Source organism: Chenopodium album, chromosome 1, assembly GCF_948465745.1.
Source record: "Chenopodium album chromosome 1, dcCheAlbu1.1, whole genome shotgun sequence".
In the NCBI taxonomy this organism is placed as follows: Eukaryota; Viridiplantae; Streptophyta; class Magnoliopsida; order Caryophyllales; family Amaranthaceae; genus Chenopodium; species Chenopodium album.
In genome coordinates, this window is record NC_137834.1 from 32,043,646 (window position 1) to 32,062,324 (window position 18,679).

Here is an 18,679-nt window from a genome sequence, read left to right on the forward strand (position 1 = left end):
CCTTGTGAACTCATGCCCTGAAATTTATAGTCACTAGATAGCTTGCTTAGACTCTCTTGCATGAGGTCCATCTGTTGTTGCTTCACGGGATCATTGATCTTGAGTGTGAGGAGCTTCAGTGTCTCAATCACGGTAACCAATTGGTTCCTGAGCTGCCATTATCTTCTTAGCCTTCCTCTTTTGTCGAATCGGTTTATCAAAAAGTGAGACTTGAATAAAGAGGTTGTCCTTGATTAATCGCCCTTCTCTCCTCGACCAAGTACTGTGGAAAAGGAATTTGGGGATATTCATTGTTAATTATTTGACTCAAACTTTATTCAACATGCAATAGATGGAGGAAATGAAGAAATATTGGAATAGAATGTGAAGAATATTTAGATGTAGATGGAGGGATATGGAGAATTAAGAATAGAAGGTACCCCCCTAACTCAAATGATGGAAAAGACCGACTCATGCATGAACCTAAGACATGGTCATGGTGACATATACTCAAAGTGTGTGTTAGGACTAGTGAGTGTAGGTGGTGCGTTAGGACTCGTGTCATGACCATGTGGCTAGACTATGTGACTAGACTCACTTAATGACTCGACAAGTTGTTATTGACAGCGAAAATTAACCGAATTAATTAGCAAACTGGTTAATTAGACCCTAGGTGATGACTCGACCAATAATCCAAACTGTCGGCCAAACGACAGAACTGGCGTCACACTATGCAGCTTGGCGCCAGACGACAGAGCTGTCGCCAGGCGCCACACTCCACAGTGTGGTGCTACAGCTCAGACTTTGGCGTCAATATTGGAGTTTCAATCTGGGACTATTTTCGGTGTTATTAATCAACTAGGGTATGCCTAAAGTCGTACTAGGTCAATTCCGATTAAAATATTAGACTTTATTTACTCAAATTAATTAATTAATTAATTAGGCAAACTTCTTTAAGTCATTAATTTATTTAATCTCAACACAAGTCAAACAAACGGTTAAGAGAAACATAGAATATATGCACGACAAATAATGCACAATTAGTCAAGTAGGCACAATATGATGCAAGGAGTTCGCAACCTAATCATGGCTCTAGTTCTCTAAAGTTCGGGATATGGTTTAGTCAATAGAGGGTCCATGGTTAATTGTCCGGATGCACCGCGCAGAAGCCTAACCGAGAAGGGTTGGCGCGAGTGGATGGGACACCGCGAGTTTTAGAAAAAACTCGCTTCCATGGTTTGGTGAATTCAACATTCTCGGATGTACCCTTTGTTGCACAAAGCGTTCAATCAGGTAGATGGAGCATGAATTCCCAGAGGGTTATGTCCATATGTAGAACACATATGGGTTTCAGAAAAGAGAGAAAAAATTCAATCAGGAAGTAGGATCGAGCAAACAATACGAAAAACCGGTCGAAATTAGAACGCATATTTCTGGCTCGGTATTAGGGGAAATTGGCGCCAGCAATCAGAGACTGGCGCCAGTTTTTAACTGTAGCGCCTGGCGCCAATGCTGGCGTCTGGCGCCACGGCTAAAAGTCTGACGCCAAGCTCTGGCCTCTGGCGCTACTTCCCACATGCCTCAGTAGCTTTCTGTGCTCGATAAAATTTTCCAGTTTCGTGCGGTGTTATTTCGGTCCTAGTTATGAAAGATGTTTCTCAAATTTCCTACGTGTAAAATCCTATGTTTTTAACTCATTACGGATGGTCTTTCCAATGAGATCTTTTTTATGCATATGACAATAATGTTAATCAAAATTACGCACATGAAATACTTAGAACGTTTCGAGTCTCATCCACTCATTCTAAATCATTGCCGAAACAAATTCAGGAATTAAAATAGAAATCCTCCCCAGTGGAGTCACCAAAAACTGTAGGGAATAATTTCAAGCGTTAACCCCTTGCTTGAACCCCACTGTGATCATACACTAAAGTACGGTGGCGTCCAAAAGGGAAGAAGATAGAGCAAAAGAGTCGCCAACAAGTTTTAGGAACTTGTAAACCGTTCACAGGGTGAAGGTTACACCCCTTAACGATCCATGAGATCGTCAACTCTATAAGGTCTAGAACCAAATAAGGGTTCGGGGATGAAGGTACAAATCCAACCTAAAAGAGATTGGACCTGCCCTAATAATAGGTCTCTACTTTATTCTGATCGTATTCATGTGCGCTTTTTAATTAACATGCAATCAATAGGATTAACCCTAAACCTGTTTAATCTATGTTGGTTGAATATAATGCACAAATAAATCTATTATTGGCGATCACTTGAATTATAATCATATTAAACCTAAACAAGATTATTAAATATCTTATTAAGCGTGATTACAAATACCAATTCCCTTTAAACATGCATAAAAAGCGTGATCAAGCAACAAAAATAAATAAGCATCAAGCAACATAATAATAATAATCAATTATAATAATTATAATCATAAAATCATAAAGTATAATCATAATAATAATCATCAGAATAATAATAATAATCATAATAATATTAATCATGTTAAAGCATAAAAATAATAGCAAGATCCTAGGCATGATACTAACAAGATTAATAACAAACCCTAGCATGTCACTAAGCATTAAAAATCAAATCTTTAACCCTAACATGATACTAACAATCATAAATCACTACTACAAAAATGACCTAACGAACCACTCTAAAGGCACTATATAAATTTAAAATCCGGTTTCTTAGATAAAGAAATCTTATTTTCATGATATTCGGTTTCTTAGGTAAAAATAAGACACCTTATATCCTTAGGCTCTGGTTTCTTAGATTTTATATGAGTTTTTATATTAAAAATATGATATTATTAAAAAAAATAATAATAAAAATACATTGAAAACCTAATTAATCCTATAAACTACCCACCCCAGTACCCCACTATCCCAGCCGTTCTTCACTTCTCACCTCTATAATTCTTCTACTTTTTTACTCATTGTTTTCTCAGTCGAACAAATTACACTTATTTACCAAAAAGATTGATTCAGTTGTTAAATTTTAGCCTTTCAATAATCTTGTTCGCCTTTTCTCCATTATATTCGCCACCGCGTGCTCACCGTGTTGTCACATTGATCGCCGTCTGCTCGTCTTGCTATTGTACCCATCGTATCGACGTATACCTTTCAACCATTAAGATTGGTAAGAGTATTTCTCCAACCAAATTCAATAATTTCTCATTTGATTTTATTTCTTTCCGTTTCTAATTCGCTTATTTTGTTGAATTGGATACTCTAAAGAATTATTGTATTGTCAAATTGTGCGTGTTTTAATATCTATTAAAAAAAAAGTTAAATATTCAGATTCAATAATGTTGCCTCCTTGAAATTTTGATTTTTTTTTTAAATTAGAAGTGTATTTATACAATGATTATGATACTAGATATTTTTGAAGTGATTTTATAATTATTTCCCATTTATCAATTTTGCAGGGAAATGACATTGAATTTGGTCAAGCTCCAATTTAAAGGTCATATGCATGTGCAGCCAAAGGAAGTTAAACAAAGAAGATTGTGCTAAATTGCTAATTGGGCGAATAGTTTTTTTTAAGATGGAGGCTGTAATTTATGTATAAGTATTGTTGATTTATATTAGTATTATGTAATTTTGCTTTTCATGTAACCGAATACATCTTATATTCCCTCAAAAATAAGAATACTTCTTATGAAATGAATTTATTATACTGTATTTTCTTCGTGCTTTACCTTTTACAATTTAAGGTGTAAAATTTTTGTAATTATTCATTTGTCTTTGTAATTCTAGAATTTCAATTTAATTGCAGCAACAAATTTGAATCAGCATCATAATTTTTTTTTCTTATGAAAGGCAAAGAAACCGGATATCTATACAACCTGGGCTCTTAGAGTTTATCAAAGAAACCAGTAACCCAAAGATTTACGGTATCTTTGTCTAAGCAATTAAATATGCTTTTTTTAAGGACCTAAGAGACCAGTTGTCAGGTATGACCGGTCTCTTTACTCAATCTAAGACACCGGAATAAAATTACAGTCTCTTATGATAAGAGACCTACTACCTAGGCACCATATATTTTATGGTTTCTTATCCCTATTTTGCACGGTCTCCTAGGCCATTTTTGTAGTAGTGAATATTAGGAAGAACATAGGAAGCATCATACTTTTAATCATACTTAATATTAAAATTACCCTAGACAAAATACTAGGAATATCATAACAACATAAACATGATTTCTACATCATAACATCAATAAATCATTAAAAGTACTTACTTTGATGCCTCGTACCTCTTTCTAATAACAAAATACACACGTTAGTAACTTCAAGGAAAATAATAAACAAACAATTAAATTAAATAATTGAAAGAGAGATTTGGGACCAAACCCTCAGAAATTAAACCTTTCACATCTAGGGCGAAGGCAACTTCGAATTTGGTTAGGTGTTTCTAGATCTTGTGAATGCGGAATTTTGTATGCGAAAAGCAAGTTTAGAAAAGAGAAAGAAAGAGAGAGATGGTGAATGATTAAAGAGAATGAGAGAATTAATGATTGCGAATGAAAACTGGTTGTAGGTGAATATAATTGAAAGCTGGTTGTTGATTGAATGAAAACGAAGTTTTTAATACGTTATTTATATAGAAAATCAGCCAAAAAGATAAAATTAACAAAACAGAGTCTGGCGCACGCAAAACGAGATTGGCGCCAACGCCAGCTTATTGGCGCCAGGCGCCAATGGCTGGCGTTGGGCGCTAATGCTGTTTTTGACGCGTTTTCTAAAATCAGATAAATTTTGCCGTATAGGAGGATAAAATTGTATCTTTTCCTCTAAAATGCTCTTTGATTTTAATTAAAACTCTGAAAAGTCAACAAAAGTCAATTTATCAATGCTAATTGAATTAGGAATGAAAAGAACCTTCTAGAAGAATCTAGAAGACCAAAACCATTCCTAATTGCATTAGGAATGATAAATCATATTAGGCCCTCCCCTAGATCATTGGGCCGCATATAAAGTTCAAACTGGGCCCGGAATTGGGCTTATAATAACTTATAATATATTCATAGTAGTTCTTGGCAAGCCCCATCCAACTACACTACTATTATAATAACTTATAATATATTATAAATAACTTCCTCAATATTCATCGGAATTGGGCTTATAATATATCGTTGGAAAGCTCTTGGCAAGCCCCATCCAACTACACTACTATTGGACCCATATCATGGACCAACCAAACTGGATTGGCTGTTTTCTTAAAATAAGTTTTCAAAAACAGAGAGAAGCGAAAAGAAATTAAAACTATCCACAACACTAGACTTTCCACACTTTCGCTTCATTCGATTATGATTCGACGTGAAAGGTACTCATCAATGGGTTTGGTTTTGGGGAGACACAAAAGGGTGTCTACACTAGCCATAGCAGCAGCCCGCAACATCAAGTGTGGGGCTGGGCTCTCGGATGGGCTGCGGCTGGGCCATAAGGCCGAGTAATAGGGGAAGCAAGTGGGGTGAGGGACATGTGGCACAAGGAGAGTATTGAGTGGGGAGCAAGTATGGTCCCCTACTCTCCATGTGGTCCTCACCACTCTTTACATATGATAGTGCCACTTGTAGATTTATTATTAGTTTGCTTATTTATTTTAATTTAGCTTTAAAATAAATTGTGGAATTTCATGACTCCCGCATTGATGGGATAGAAATTCCCACTCTCCCTCTTGCCTATAAATACCTATCTAGGGTTTTTGGGAAGAGTGCTTGAGTAGGAGTTCAATAGAGCATTGCATTAGCAAATACTCTTAAACTCATATAATACTTGGGTTTTGGTCGGACCTCGCTAACCTCGAGGTAACGGACCTAAAACTCGCTAGTAGTTTTTGCGGGTGGATTTCCGTAGGAGGCTCGCGTATTTTCGGAGCTTAAAGCTTTCAAGTAAGAGCCCGACTTTGAGGGCGAAGCACGCTTCAAAGGTAAATTCCGATTTTATCCTTCTATGTTTATTTGTTATGCTTTATGGTTTTATTAATTGCGAGTGGTTCTTTGGGTCGGGGTTGTTTCCGCGGCGAGTCGAACTCACCAAACCCCAACAACGGTATTGGAGCCTCGCTCGTTTTTTTTTTAAATCATAATATTTTTCAAGGTGTTTTTATGGCTTAATTTTTTCTTGTTTTGAGTTGCTAATTAGATTAGTAGCTCGTTTTATATATTTTAACCTCGTATTTAAGCTATCATCAGCCCCGAACCCAGATTTCGACCCAAAAATAGTGAATTTTGGGTGGAAAAGGCGTTCTGGAAATGGTATCACCCTTGCAGGACTCGGTTTTTAGCCAAAAAAACGACCAGAAATGCACTTTTCGAGGGATTTTTCGTTTTGACGAAAAATTTTAAGTTTTTCTAACCATGAAAATTAATTGCATATTTATGGTGGTTATGTAATTGGTTCAATACATATTTTATATGCAATTTTAAACCTCTTTAGGCATGATTACTTGTATAATTTGTGCTTAAAAGCTTGGTTTATTTTTCACATAATTGCAAACTAATCCATATCCATAACCCTTATAAAAGCCAAATTGGGTTGAGGAAGTTTTGCTTTGGAAAATCCTTATGAATAGTGCTAGGACGTTTTTGCCCCTGTCATATTTTTTTTTTTGTTCTTGCTGAATGCTTCCCTTCCGTTTTTGCCCTTGTGATTTCTTAAGGCTTTTTTCTTTCTCCTCCGTTTTCTATGATCTGGGTTTTAATTTCACTACTTTTTTTTTCACCTTTTGCTGTTCGACCATGTTCAAAGCTAAGGTTTCACTTTTGTTTCCTCAAAACTCATCTGCTGCTGGTGGTGTTAGCCGTGAACGAAAACGAGGTATTTCTGGAAACTTCAAGTTATTTTTCAATTTTCTCAAAACTCGAACTCAATCCAAGTTATTTTTAGGTTTTTGTCGTTAAATGAAGAATCGATTGATTTTGATTAATTAGGTGTTCCATGGACGGAAGATGAACACAAGTTAATTTTGCTTGGATTGAGTAAGGAAGGTGAAGGTGATTGGCGAGGAATTTTCTCAAAACTCGAACTCCTACGCAAGTTGCCGGTCATGCTCAGAAATACTTTCCCCGACGAAATAGTCTCAATCGCCGCCGTCGTATATCTAACCTCTTCGATTTCACCATCGATTCGGTATTATTTCTTGATTCCTTCAAAACATCATTCGATTTCCTCCATTAGAGCTGAGGTAAGCTGTTTCTTTTCTGTTTCTATCAATGATGAATTGTAATGGTTTCGATGATTGAATTTTGTTTATATATATGTAAATTTAAATTCTGAAGCATAAATTTGGGTTTTTGTATTTAAAGGAATCTTGAGGGTTCTTCCACTTTTTGAACCTCTTTTGATTTCTTGATTACATTTAAAATTTTGATTTGAATTTCTTTAATTTAATTGATTTCTTATGGTCGTGGTCAGATGGCTTTTTGCTGCTGCTCATGGGACGACTCTGGATGTCTAACTTTTCTTACAATCCCGGAGTGATTCCTTATGGAAACCAACTGCTTGAAGAGGGAAAATTTGTGAGTCGTGAAGTAGTTTAGAACTATTTTATAAACATAGATTACCTAATTGATTTGATTAATTTTGTATTAAGTTTCTCAAATTTAATTGGTTCAGGGTTTCTGATGAGTTTTTTTTTTAGATTTGCATCTTATGAGAAGCATTTCGGCCTTTTGTCTCTAAACACAGCTGCTGAGTATAGGTAGGCGGCTATTGATAATTTTTTGCTCTTTTGGTTACTGATAATTGGTATTAAAAGAGGTGTTATTGTTAAATGCCCTTTTTAGAATTTTGATGATATTTGCTTGAATTTTTATATGGGTTAGAGTTATATGAGTGTGTTTTGTGGGTTCTTGTTCTTTTTTTTTTATTTTTTTTTTTATTTTTGGTTTTTTTTAATTGTTGGCCTCGATGCTACTGCTTGATTCTATGGTGCCCATTACTAGGTTGCATCCGAATCGTCTGGTTGCTGCTCTGTATTAATCCGGCGGCTAATTATGGTTATTTATTGTTGTTGCTGTATGTTGTATATATATTATGTTTGTAGTGTTTGCCGCAATTTGAGAGTTGAATGCATGGAGTTTAGCTTAATTATTATGTAGCTACTCTTACTTAAGGCTGCTTTTCAAGAAAAAAAAAGTGTATCGTTTCTATTAGTTTTGTTATTAGACATTTAGGAGAGTAAATTATCGGAAATGATGCTCTATCAGTGTGGGAAAGAGAACAAAATTACAGGAATAGGTGGTCATGTTTGATTAAAGTAGTCATTCTTTGGTTGAGCTCGATTTATTCATCTGATCACGTTGATGATTGATTCTTTCTTCGCTAAGAGGTTAAAAGGCTCCAAATGATAACATTTCCTTATATTTCTATTGCGTTCATTTCTTTGTTTTTGATCTTAAATACCCAGATGAAGGAACTGTGGTTTTTGTTTTATTATTGACTTATTGTATTGAACTATTGATTAAGCTAAGCCAATGTTAGTTAGTGAAGTTGGGAAAATAGATTTTGTTTCAAAATGTTAGACAACTTCTTGCTTAAAGTTTTCATCCATTCGGTTTATCCTCTGCAGAACGGTTGCTCTTGCTGGATCCATTTGATGAGTCTTTTCCCCAAATCCATGATTCTATGTTTGTGATGTAAGCTTCCCACACTTTTTTTTACCCCTTAATACGAATGTCCTGACTTTCCTCTAAGCTTGATTGTTGCATCAATTGAAGTAATGCATTATTTACTTATTTATATATCTATTTTAAAACTGAATGACTGGAACCAGCAGGGAAACCATTAAAGGAATCATCAGAACTGAAACCTGTGGCCAAGAAGCCTGCAACTCAGGCCAAGGTTCCTTTTTAAAATGGTTTTAGTCCAATGGATTGGGTCAAGCTTACTCGTACGCATCCTGACCTAGCAGGTTGGTTCATGTAGTATATTTTTGTTGAATTGTTGTGTCTGGATGAATTTGCTTGGGGGTGTTGGGAAGCCTGATAACAGGCAGGAGACACCCCACCTCTCAACCCTTTTTAATTGATCAAATACCCTAACTGTGCATGCAGGCCAAGAGTTAGATGAGCGACAATGATTTATCGCTACTACTGTCTTTTGTTGTATATAAGTGGTCATTAATTAATGCTCTTTAATGTCTTGTTCTTTTTTTCCCCAATTGTGTATGCAAGCCTAGAATTAGATGTCTGGCTATTTCATATGGCGACTCTTGCTTTTTGGTTATATTAAGTGATCAGGAATGCTCCTTAATGTTAATTTTTTGTAACTGTTAATATAGGATTGAATGGCCAGTCAAATAGGAGGCTTATACCTATGAGTGAAGTCAAACAACATCAATCAGAAGGCACCATGTGGACAGTTGTGCATGGACGTGTGTATAACATTTCTCCATACATGAAATTTCACCCTGGAGGTATGGACACTGTTTTTGCTGTTAGCTATGTACTTTATTTGTCTTCATTATTGTGCCCAGTTTTATCTATCTTCGTTACCATCCATATGCTATGTTCTGCCTGCTGTGAGCAATATCCTTGTTACCATCCAGAAGTTAATTTTATGTTCTGTCTGCTGACATGTTTGCAGTATATACCCTGCATTTTAAAATTTTCTTTAATGAAATGCACACTGCTTCTGCTGTTTAAGGAATTCAATAGGGGAAAAAAACAGGGTCCATTGTATTAAACAGTAGTCAGTAGATAAAAGAATGCCACCTATGGGAATTAGTATGGGATCAGGAAGAAGGGTACAGGCTATCAAAACCTGGAATTTGATTTAATTTTTTTTTTTTTTTTTTTTTTAATATATATGCTTAGGTGCTGACTGCTGAGTCCTGTGGTGATTTTGGAAAGAATTTCTGCTGGGTTTTATGGTGTGTTAGAAAATTATAACCTTTGCATAAATGAAATAGCAGGAACAATTAGTGTGACTTTCATAATAGATAGGATTAAACAATGGCATAATAGACAAAGGAAGACCTTATTAGTACTCTCAACCATGAAGCCTTAGCTTCCACGTGTAGCAATGCCCCCATTTATATTGCAAAAATTTTCATGAAAACTAGATACAATGAGTGATCATAAGCTTTTATCTTTAGTTGGGCTATCATTTAGTTGGCCTGAACTTCCAGGTGTTCTGAGCAATGTCCCCATTCTTATTGCTTCAGCATGTCTACCAAGTGAACCACAATAAAGAAAGTTTCATGGGTAAGTATGATGATTATCTATAGTCTGAACAGTACAAGTGTACAACCATACCCTGTGTCCCTATCACCGCTTATAGCCTTCTTTCCTGTATTCACCAGAAATGAATGTGCTGGCCACTGGGTGTTGCCCGGTGGTTCTCAACTGTTCATATTTTTGTAAGGATATAAATAGCCTGAATGCATTCCCCACAAATGGTCCTGGATATCATTATTTTGGCACGATGCTTTACTTTATCTAGGTTCCGTATTCCCATAGATCAAGTGTTAAATGAATTAGACTGAGTAGGTTAGAAGGCTTTCTCTTGAACCTAAAGAGGTTCGTCTTGCTTTAATGCTTTGTGGCTTTGTGCAATTGAGATGATGGTCAAGAGTGTATAGTGAGTATTATACCCAAGTACACGCCTTTTATAAATTGTTGAAGACCATTGCCAAGCAGCTAGGATAGTTGACTACTTATATAGATAAGACTTATCATAATTATGTCTTACTTGTATAGTTTCGTGGGGCCATATAATACATAGCACTCGGAGCATTACCCATCCAACATAGTCTATCTCCCTCCCTTACTCCCTTCTAAGTTATTATACTCCTGATGCATTTTAGATATTGATGAAGCTTTATCTTTATTTCTCCTTCAAACTGAGGAAAGCTCTTATCAATTAGTGCTACCCCACTCCCCGACACTAAAATAAATTTGAAGTGAAAATGATTGTTCCATCATAAAGTTATTTAGTAGTAAAATCTTAGATGACTATGTTGTCCCTTGAAAATTAGTGGCCAATGACACTGCTGTTGAAATGTTTGAGGTATATACAAAAATAACCTTTTATTTATATTTTATTTTTTTAAGATAAAGAAATAAATATTTTTGTAATTTTTCTCTTTAACTTGATGCATGGTTCAAGATTAATCTTTAAATCCTAGAAATAATTATAATGTATGTCCAATAGGAAAACAATTTAATTGAATTTGATTATTATATTGATTGGAGTGGAGAAGCAAACATATAGAAATTAAAATTTTTTAAAAAACCTTTCTCTCCAAAATTTCAAGTAATAAATTCAATGTTGAAATTAATCATCATAATTTAATTTATAAGAGGATTAACATTAACAAATGGTATATAGTAGTTCAATGAATAATTAATGTATTAATATTAAGTCACCTGTGATAATTAAATAAATACAATTGCAATTCACCACCATTCAATTATATAATAAATCACTAGCTAGTACACATCGTTTTATTACGATGAAAAATATAGATGTGTCCGGTTGCATAAATAGGCTTTCGCATATTTTTTTTAACACTTATAATGAGAAATCAATTGTAAAAGCTCTATCTACGTTCATGTATATTTGGTGGTGATTGATATGTCCATTTTATATAGTGTTTTACCCCCGTCTCTTGGTCGTTATTAGTAGTGTTTTTTGTTCTTTCGGGCCACTTTTATTACTAATTTGTGTGTTCTAGTGTTTTCGTAGTTTTAGTTGTATTTTACAGGAAATTGCACTCTTGGAGCATTTTCCCGGACTTTATGGATTAACTACGGAATCTAGAAGGACGCGACGACCACTTTTGGAGCACAGGATCGGTGAGAGCCGGTGATTAAGGGCTCGGTATTTGGGATCCCGAGGCATTTGGACCAAGTATTCAAGACCCGAGAGGAAATCCGGATAGGGCCGAGAAATCTAGCCCAATCGAAGTCCAAGCCTCAAAGGGGAGCAAAGACCCGATCGGGCAACCTCTAGCCCAATCGGGCGCGGCAAACCATAGTGCTGTGCATGCTAAGGCGCGCCCGATCGTGCGAGCATCTAACACAATCGGGCGATGCTGCTTGGGAAGAACGCGTAGAAAAAGGCGCGCTCGATCGGGCGCGCGTTTTTAGAAGACCTGATTAAGTTTAGTTTTAATTCTTGTTTTAGAAAACGTTTAAATACGATTTTGTGCGGAATTTTTAGAGGATCTTTTTTCTTAGACTTTCTCTCTCTACTTAGGATCTTTTCTCTCTCTTAACTCTTCTCTCAACTCTTGTTCTTGATTATTTCGATTAATACAGATTAGTTTGGTAACGATTTCTCTTCTCTTAATCTTATTTCCCTTCATCATGACTTATTTTATTGCTTTGATTTGTTTAGTTTTTAATATGTGTGAGTAGTTCTATTTCTAGGGTTTATGGGGATCCATAAATAATATTAAGGGGTAATTTATCGTTGTTAATTATCAATGCTAGATTAATTTCCTGTTGATTGATTTAATGCTCTGTGACTAGATTAGGCCTATCTTTTACGCATGAGTTTGACAATATTGATTCAAGATTCGAGAGATGAGAATTGATGTTTAGGTCTAGTTTCAATAGGCAGGTTAAGTCATAAATGGTTAAGTCGAGATTCGAGAGATGAGATTTAATACTGGTAGATTAATTCTGTGATTGTAATACGTAGCGAAAGCCCTTTACAATCTGGTTAATTGATGCATTGATGATTGACTATTATTGATCATTGGTATTGCATGATAATTTCTTATTGAATTGTTTTAACGTTTATAATTGCGGCTTGTAAAAGTATAGCAATATTGAATTGATGAATCGAGCAGATGTTAATTTGATATTAAAGGCTATTTTCAATAAGAACTTAGATCTAGTAAATTGCGAGAGCCTGTTAGATCTATGTTGATTAATAAATTGCGAGAGCCTGTTAATCGTGTTATTTATGCAATGTCAACGATTGATTACTATGTTTTACCCTGGAGTATTATTTATTGGTGAACCTATGCCCTAGATCCTTTTATTCATTGATTTCTCCCTACTCTTAATCTTCGTAGTTTAGTTTCCTTTGATTACAATATATTGGTTACTTTATAATCTGGATTATAATAATTAATTAGGAATAGAAAGACTCGTTTTTCTGTGGATTCGACCCTACTTCCCTATCTACGTTAGTTAGAGGATTTAGGAATTACTTTTGATTAGGGGATACGACTTTACCCTGTCAAAATTTGGCGCCGTTGCCGGGGAAACGGTTTTATTTTTATTTCTAGTTATTATTAGAGTCTAGATTATTTTTAATTTTTTTTTTTTTTTTAATTTTTAATTTTAATTTTTTTATGAGTTGAAAATATCCATGCTTATGTCACTACAAGAATTATATAATTTTTATGCAGCACCTAACTACTGTAGTTGTCAACGTCTTTGTCATGAAAATCCTGAATGCCCTTATAGTGAGTTTTTTGTGCGTGCTCCGGATGATTTTAGAGTCTTTCCGTATACATATGATCATATTCGGAAACGATTAGTTGCTAATGAAAGTTATTGGAAGGCTCTTGATGAAAAAGTCTATGGACACTATAATAATGTGAATGTTATTGAGGATGAAGAACCATCGGTTATAGAATTTGTGGTTGAAACATCATTGGTTGACGAACCGGTGATTGAAAAATCATTAGTTGTAGAAACGGTGGTTGAAAATTCCTTTGTTGACGATGAGGTTATTCGTAAGGGTGAAATTTTCAAGTCAATATTGGATGATAAAGACAATGACTACCTCCATGTTCGTTCTATTAATTCTAAATTTTTAACGGAGGAAGTAGAAGGTTGTGGTGTGTTTTCATCTATCTCTTTTGATTTTTCCTTCTACCTTGAGTTCTCTTTATGTGCTGCTGACCTTTTCTTTGTAGGGATTAATGTGCTTGCAATTAAGCCCAATATAGTGTTTAATGAAATGTTTGCAGGAGCATTTGATAAGTTACTCAAGGCGTTGTACTTTAATTTGCTTTTTAGTTTAGTTTTTTCTTATTTTTGTGTGTGTGTTTTATTTTATTTTATTTTTTTTATTGATTTTTTTAGAGAGGTAAGGAGAGTGTAACTAATGCTTGTGGGAGTTTGTTTTTTTGCAGATTTTGAGCTAGAGAAGCTTCATTCACGCTGGAACTGCACTCGTATTCGATCGGGCAGAGCTCGCCCGATCGGGCGCGCATACAGTCAGCAAACTTTGTCAACTTCGACAGGCCATAACTTTTGCGTTTCTTATCCAATTTTTGCGTGTGACCTGTCGTTGGAAAGATCTTCAAGTCTAGTTTCCAATGCAATTAGAATCACTGTATTATCATTTATATATCAAAAGTTATAATCAGAATAGTGAACCTGACTCAAATTTGAACTTTTTTCCACTAACACTTTGTTTCTTTCTTGCCCAATTTCGTTCCAAAGTGATGCATTGCAATCCTCGAGGATTTGGTGATATTGATGTGGTGATGATGAAGAGTAGTCACCTTGACTACTAGCTTCCCTTTAAGACAATGAGGACATTGTCTAATTTAGCTTGGGGGGAGGTTCTCGTGTTCGTATAGTACATCTTTCACTCTCTCTCTTATCTTTTTATTTTTATTTTTCTTAGTATAAATTTTATTGCTTTCTTAGGTTAGTTTTATTCCAATGAATTATGAATCATGCTTCCATGTGCCCTTTTTTTTGAAATTTTTCAAAATTGTTTTGATTCTTGGTTATTGATGATAAATATTGTGGATTAGTCAATCATAATTTGATGTTTGATTGCCTTGAAACCTAAACATGCGTCAATTTTGCCAACTGCTTGTGAATATAGTGCTTGACTAGTTGATTTGGTTAGGAAATGTGTGATAGTTCCATAGTTTCTGGTATGTCAATGAATTTGAGTATTGGTTTGCAACTATGAGTACTGTTTCATGACTTATTACTATGCACATGAGGAGGACGAATGCGTTCATTCTTTTAGGTAGCCTTCAGAGTATTAGATACATTTGTTCCCTTCTTGTTACCCATGTTGTTTCTTGTGCCCTTTTATTGTTTATTTAGCCACATTACAAGCCTATTTGAGCCCCATTGGTCACTAGTCCCAAGCTTGGCTTGGGGGAGCTATTAGTTGGTGAGGTGAGGGAGTTGTGGTGTGTATATTATTTGCACAATGTGGGAATAAAAGAAGAGTTATTGTTCTTTGATTTTTGATTGGAAAATATTGATATTGTGTTTCAAAGTTGAAATTTCCAATATGGGTTAAAAAGAAAAAAAAAGAGCAAAAGAAAAATTTTAATGCTCAAATCTTCTGTTTGAAGGTTGTTGAAAAAAAAAAAGAAGAAAAAAATTTCAAGTAGAAAAAAAAGAATGAGTTCAAAGTTTGTTTTTCACTCAAAGTTCTACATTGTCGTATTTTTATGAGTGACTATTGTAAGTGTTGGGATTGTTTATGATGATTGGAGTTGTATTTGGTGGTTTTTGTTGGAGTTAGTTATGTTGTTGGAGATGTATGATCATCGTTATTTTGATCATGGGTTTATTAGGATTTGGCTCCCTTAATGCATAGCTTTTCTCTCACATAATCCCAAATTTATCCTACCTTTACCCTAGCCTTACATTACAAGCTTTAAAGACCTTCCGACCTTGTGCATAGAAGTTATGTAAATGTGAAATTGCTGTTTGTCAATGCGAGTTATGACTTGACATATTTCGAGTCGACTAGTAGGACGAGCGTTCAATGTTTTTATACACACGAGAGTGTGAGTTGGGAGGGCATTGTTCACAATAAAGGGGTTGGTTGGAGAGCGATCGAGTACATATTTTACTCGACACATAAATGAGAGTTGAGTGTGTGAGCACTAGTCTTGAATTCTATATGCTCTTGTGGTTTGCTCTACTTGACAATTGTTGGGGAGGAAGGGTGATTAGATGAATAAGATTGATTGATGTTGAAACGTGTTCATTAGATTTGCCTTGAATCGTTGGTTTTTGATTTGATTGTTGGGGTGAAGTATGTTTTATATGTTCATTAATGAGCTCTTTGCTTAGGGACAAGCAAAGGTTTGGCTTGGGGGAGTTTGATATGTCCATTTTATATAGTATTTTACCCCCGTCCCTTGGTCGTTATTAGTAGTGTTTTTGGCTCTTTCGGGCCACTTTTATTACTAATTTGTGTGTTCTAGTGTTTTCGTAGTTTTAGTTGTATTTTACAGGAAATTGCACTCTTGGAGCATTTTCCCGGACTTTATGGATTAACTACGGAAGCTAGAAGGACGCGACCACTTTTGGAGCCCAGGATCGGTGAGAGTCGGTGATTAAGGGCTCGGTATTTGGGATCCCGAGGCATTTGTACCAAGTATTCAAGACCCGAGAGGAAATCCGGATTGGGCCGAGAAATCTAGCCCAATCGAATTCCAAGCCTCAAAGGGGAGCAAAGACCCGATCGGGCAACCTCTAGCCCGATCGGGCACGGTAAACCATAGTGCTGTGCATGCTAAGGCGCGCCCGATCGTGCGAGCATCTAGCACGATCGGGCGATGCTGCTTGGGAAGTACGCGAAGAAAAAGGCGCACCCGATCGGGCGTGCGTTTTTAGAAGACCTGATTATGTTTAGTTTTAATTCTTGTTTTAGAAAACGTTTAAATACGATTTTGTGCGGAATTTTTAGAGGATCTTTTTTCTTAGACTTTCTCTCTCTACTTAGGATCTTTTCTCTCTCTTAACTCTTCTCTCAACTCTTGTTCTTGATTATTTCGATTAATACAGATTAGTTTGGTAACGATTTCTCTTCTCTTAATCTTATTTCCCTTCATCATGACTTATTTTATTGCTTTGATTTGTTTAGTTTTTAATATGTGTGAGTAGTTCTATTTCTAGGGTTTATGGGGATCCATAAATAATATGAAGGGGTAATTTATCGTTGTTAATTATCAATGCTAGATTATTTTCCTATTGATTGATTTAATGCTCTGTGACTAGATTAGGCCTATCTTTTACGCATGAGTTTGACAATATTGATTCAAGATTCGAGAGATGAGAATTGATGTTTAGGTCTAGTTTCAATAGGCAGGTTAAGTCATAAATGGTTAAGTCGAGATTCGAGAGATGAGATTTAATACTGGTAGATTAATTCTGTGATTGTAACACGTAGCGAAAGCCCTTTACAATCTGGTTAATTGATGCATTGATGATTGACTATTATTGATCATTGGTATTGCATGATAATTTCTTATTGAATTGTTTTAACGTTTATAATTGCGGCTTGTAAAAGTATAGCAATATTGAATTGATGAATCGAGCAGATGTTAATTTGATATTAAAGGCTATTTTCAATAAGAACTTAGATCTAGTAAATTGCGAGAGCCTGTTAGATCTATGTTGATTAATAAATTGCGAGAGCCTGTTAATCGTGTTATTTATGCAATGTCAACGATTGATTACTATGTTTTACCCTGGAGTATTATTTATTGGTGAACCTATGCCCTAGATCCTTTTATTCATTGTTTTCTCCCTACTCTTAATCTTCGTAGTTTAGTTTCCTTTGATTACAATATATTGGTTACTTTATAATGTGGATTATATTAATTAATTAGGAATAGAAAGACTCGTTTCTCTGTGGATTCGACCCTACTTCCCTATTTACGTTAGTTAGAGGATTTAGGAATTACTTTTGATTAGGGGATACGACTTTACCCTGTCAGTGATGTCTTTAAAAAATGTACAGGAAGAAGCCCTAGAATGGAAGAGATGCCGGAGAGCGTACGGAGCAGTTTGGGACATAGCAAATCCACCAAGGGGTCCTCTAACAGTGAGGTTCTTCTTAGATGGAAGTGTAAGTAAGAGAGCTAGATGGGTTTTGGTTCCTAAATTCATCCTTACTTATTGGCAAGCTGGTGTTGCTTATGATACTTCTATTCAACTTTAATAGATAATTGAGGGCTACTTTATTCATGTTTAATTAATTATATATATGCTGGATTCTTAATTAAGATCATGAATCATTGTATGATTTTGTGGAGCAATCCTACTTAATTAATTATTTTTTTTTGTTTTATTTTAAAAGCCACAATTGGTATCTTTAATGAGTGAGGGGTTTGTACTTTGTATTATATACTTGTATTGTGTGAGAACCATGCGTACTTTAAATCGTTAGTTTAATTCTGCCATGACTGTAGATCCTTGCTTTTACTTTCCTAATTTATTATTTGGCATAATATATATACAAATCATTCTATTGAATTTGATTTAATATTGCACATACCAAAGTTGTATATCTCTACTAATGGGCATAATCTGAATATAAAGCATGTGATCAATATAAATTTATCATTTGATTTCCAATTTTATTTAATTTTAGGGCGAAAGCATGACATGTGAGTTTTAACTCAAATGCAAAACAATCCATGAAAAACAAAAACAACATACTTTTTATAGCAACATCCGTAAAATCCCACTTACAAGGTCACACATAGATTGTATACTTCATTTGTTTTTAGGAGTGAGAAGCTTATTTTCGATTATTGTTTTATCTTTTTTCACTTATTCGAACTCAATTTTGTCACAACATATATTATCACACAACTTTTCGGTGCAGCAAGTCACACCGTGTGGTAGGGGTTACCCGAGTTATTTTGTTAGGGTTTATCCGAGTTATGCAGTCAGGGGTTACTCGAGTTACTCGGTCATAAGTTACTTGTAGGGTTCAGATAGG

At 35.2% G+C, this 18,679-nt stretch overlaps 1 protein-coding gene and 1 long non-coding RNA gene across 9 annotated transcripts; both read left to right on the top strand.

Moving 5' to 3' along the window:
- Nucleotides 1-2,891: 2,891 nt before the first annotated feature.
- Nucleotides 2,892-3,668, top strand: LOC145580070 (uncharacterized). The gene is made up of 2 exons (XR_014099278.1): nt 2,892-3,126; nt 3,416-3,668. It is a non-coding gene; the product is annotated as an uncharacterized LOC145580070 (long non-coding RNA).
- A 2,951-nt stretch (nt 3,669-6,619) lies between these two features.
- Nucleotides 6,620-18,081, top strand: LOC145643187 (cytochrome b5 domain-containing protein RLF-like). 8 transcript variants are annotated; one of them, XR_014115744.1, is made up of 8 exons: nt 6,620-6,811; nt 6,925-7,178; nt 7,409-7,512; nt 7,654-7,694; nt 8,565-8,631; nt 8,769-8,906; nt 9,276-9,410; nt 17,693-18,081. XR_014115744.1 is itself a non-coding variant. In XM_081694349.1 (8 exons), the coding sequence occupies exons 6-8, from the start codon at nt 8,864-8,866 to the stop codon at nt 17,806-17,808; spliced, it is 294 nt and encodes a 97-aa protein (XP_081550475.1). In that variant the 5' UTR covers nt 6,652-6,811; nt 6,925-7,178; nt 7,409-7,512; nt 7,635-7,694; nt 8,565-8,631; nt 8,769-8,863; the 3' UTR covers nt 17,809-18,081. The 8 variants fall into 8 exon arrangements, 4 of the variants coding, with proteins under 4 accessions (XP_081550475.1, XP_081550469.1, XP_081550489.1 ...); XR_014115743.1 differs by having other exon boundaries at nt 6,621-6,811; nt 8,772-8,906; XM_081694349.1 differs by having other exon boundaries at nt 6,652-6,811; nt 7,635-7,694.
- The last annotated feature ends 598 nt before the right edge of the window (nt 18,082-18,679 follow it).

Coding starts and splice junctions, on each gene's coding strand:
- LOC145643187 (XM_081694349.1), top strand. CDS start 8,864: ATGGATTGGGTCAAGCTTACTCGTACGCATCCTGACCTAGCAG. Junction 8,907..9,275: donor TACGCATCCTGACCTAGCAG/GTTGGTTCATGT, acceptor CTGTTAATATAG/GATTGAATGGCCAGTCAAAT. Junction 9,411..17,692: donor CATGAAATTTCACCCTGGAG/GTATGGACACTG, acceptor AAAAATGTACAG/GAAGAAGCCCTAGAATGGAA.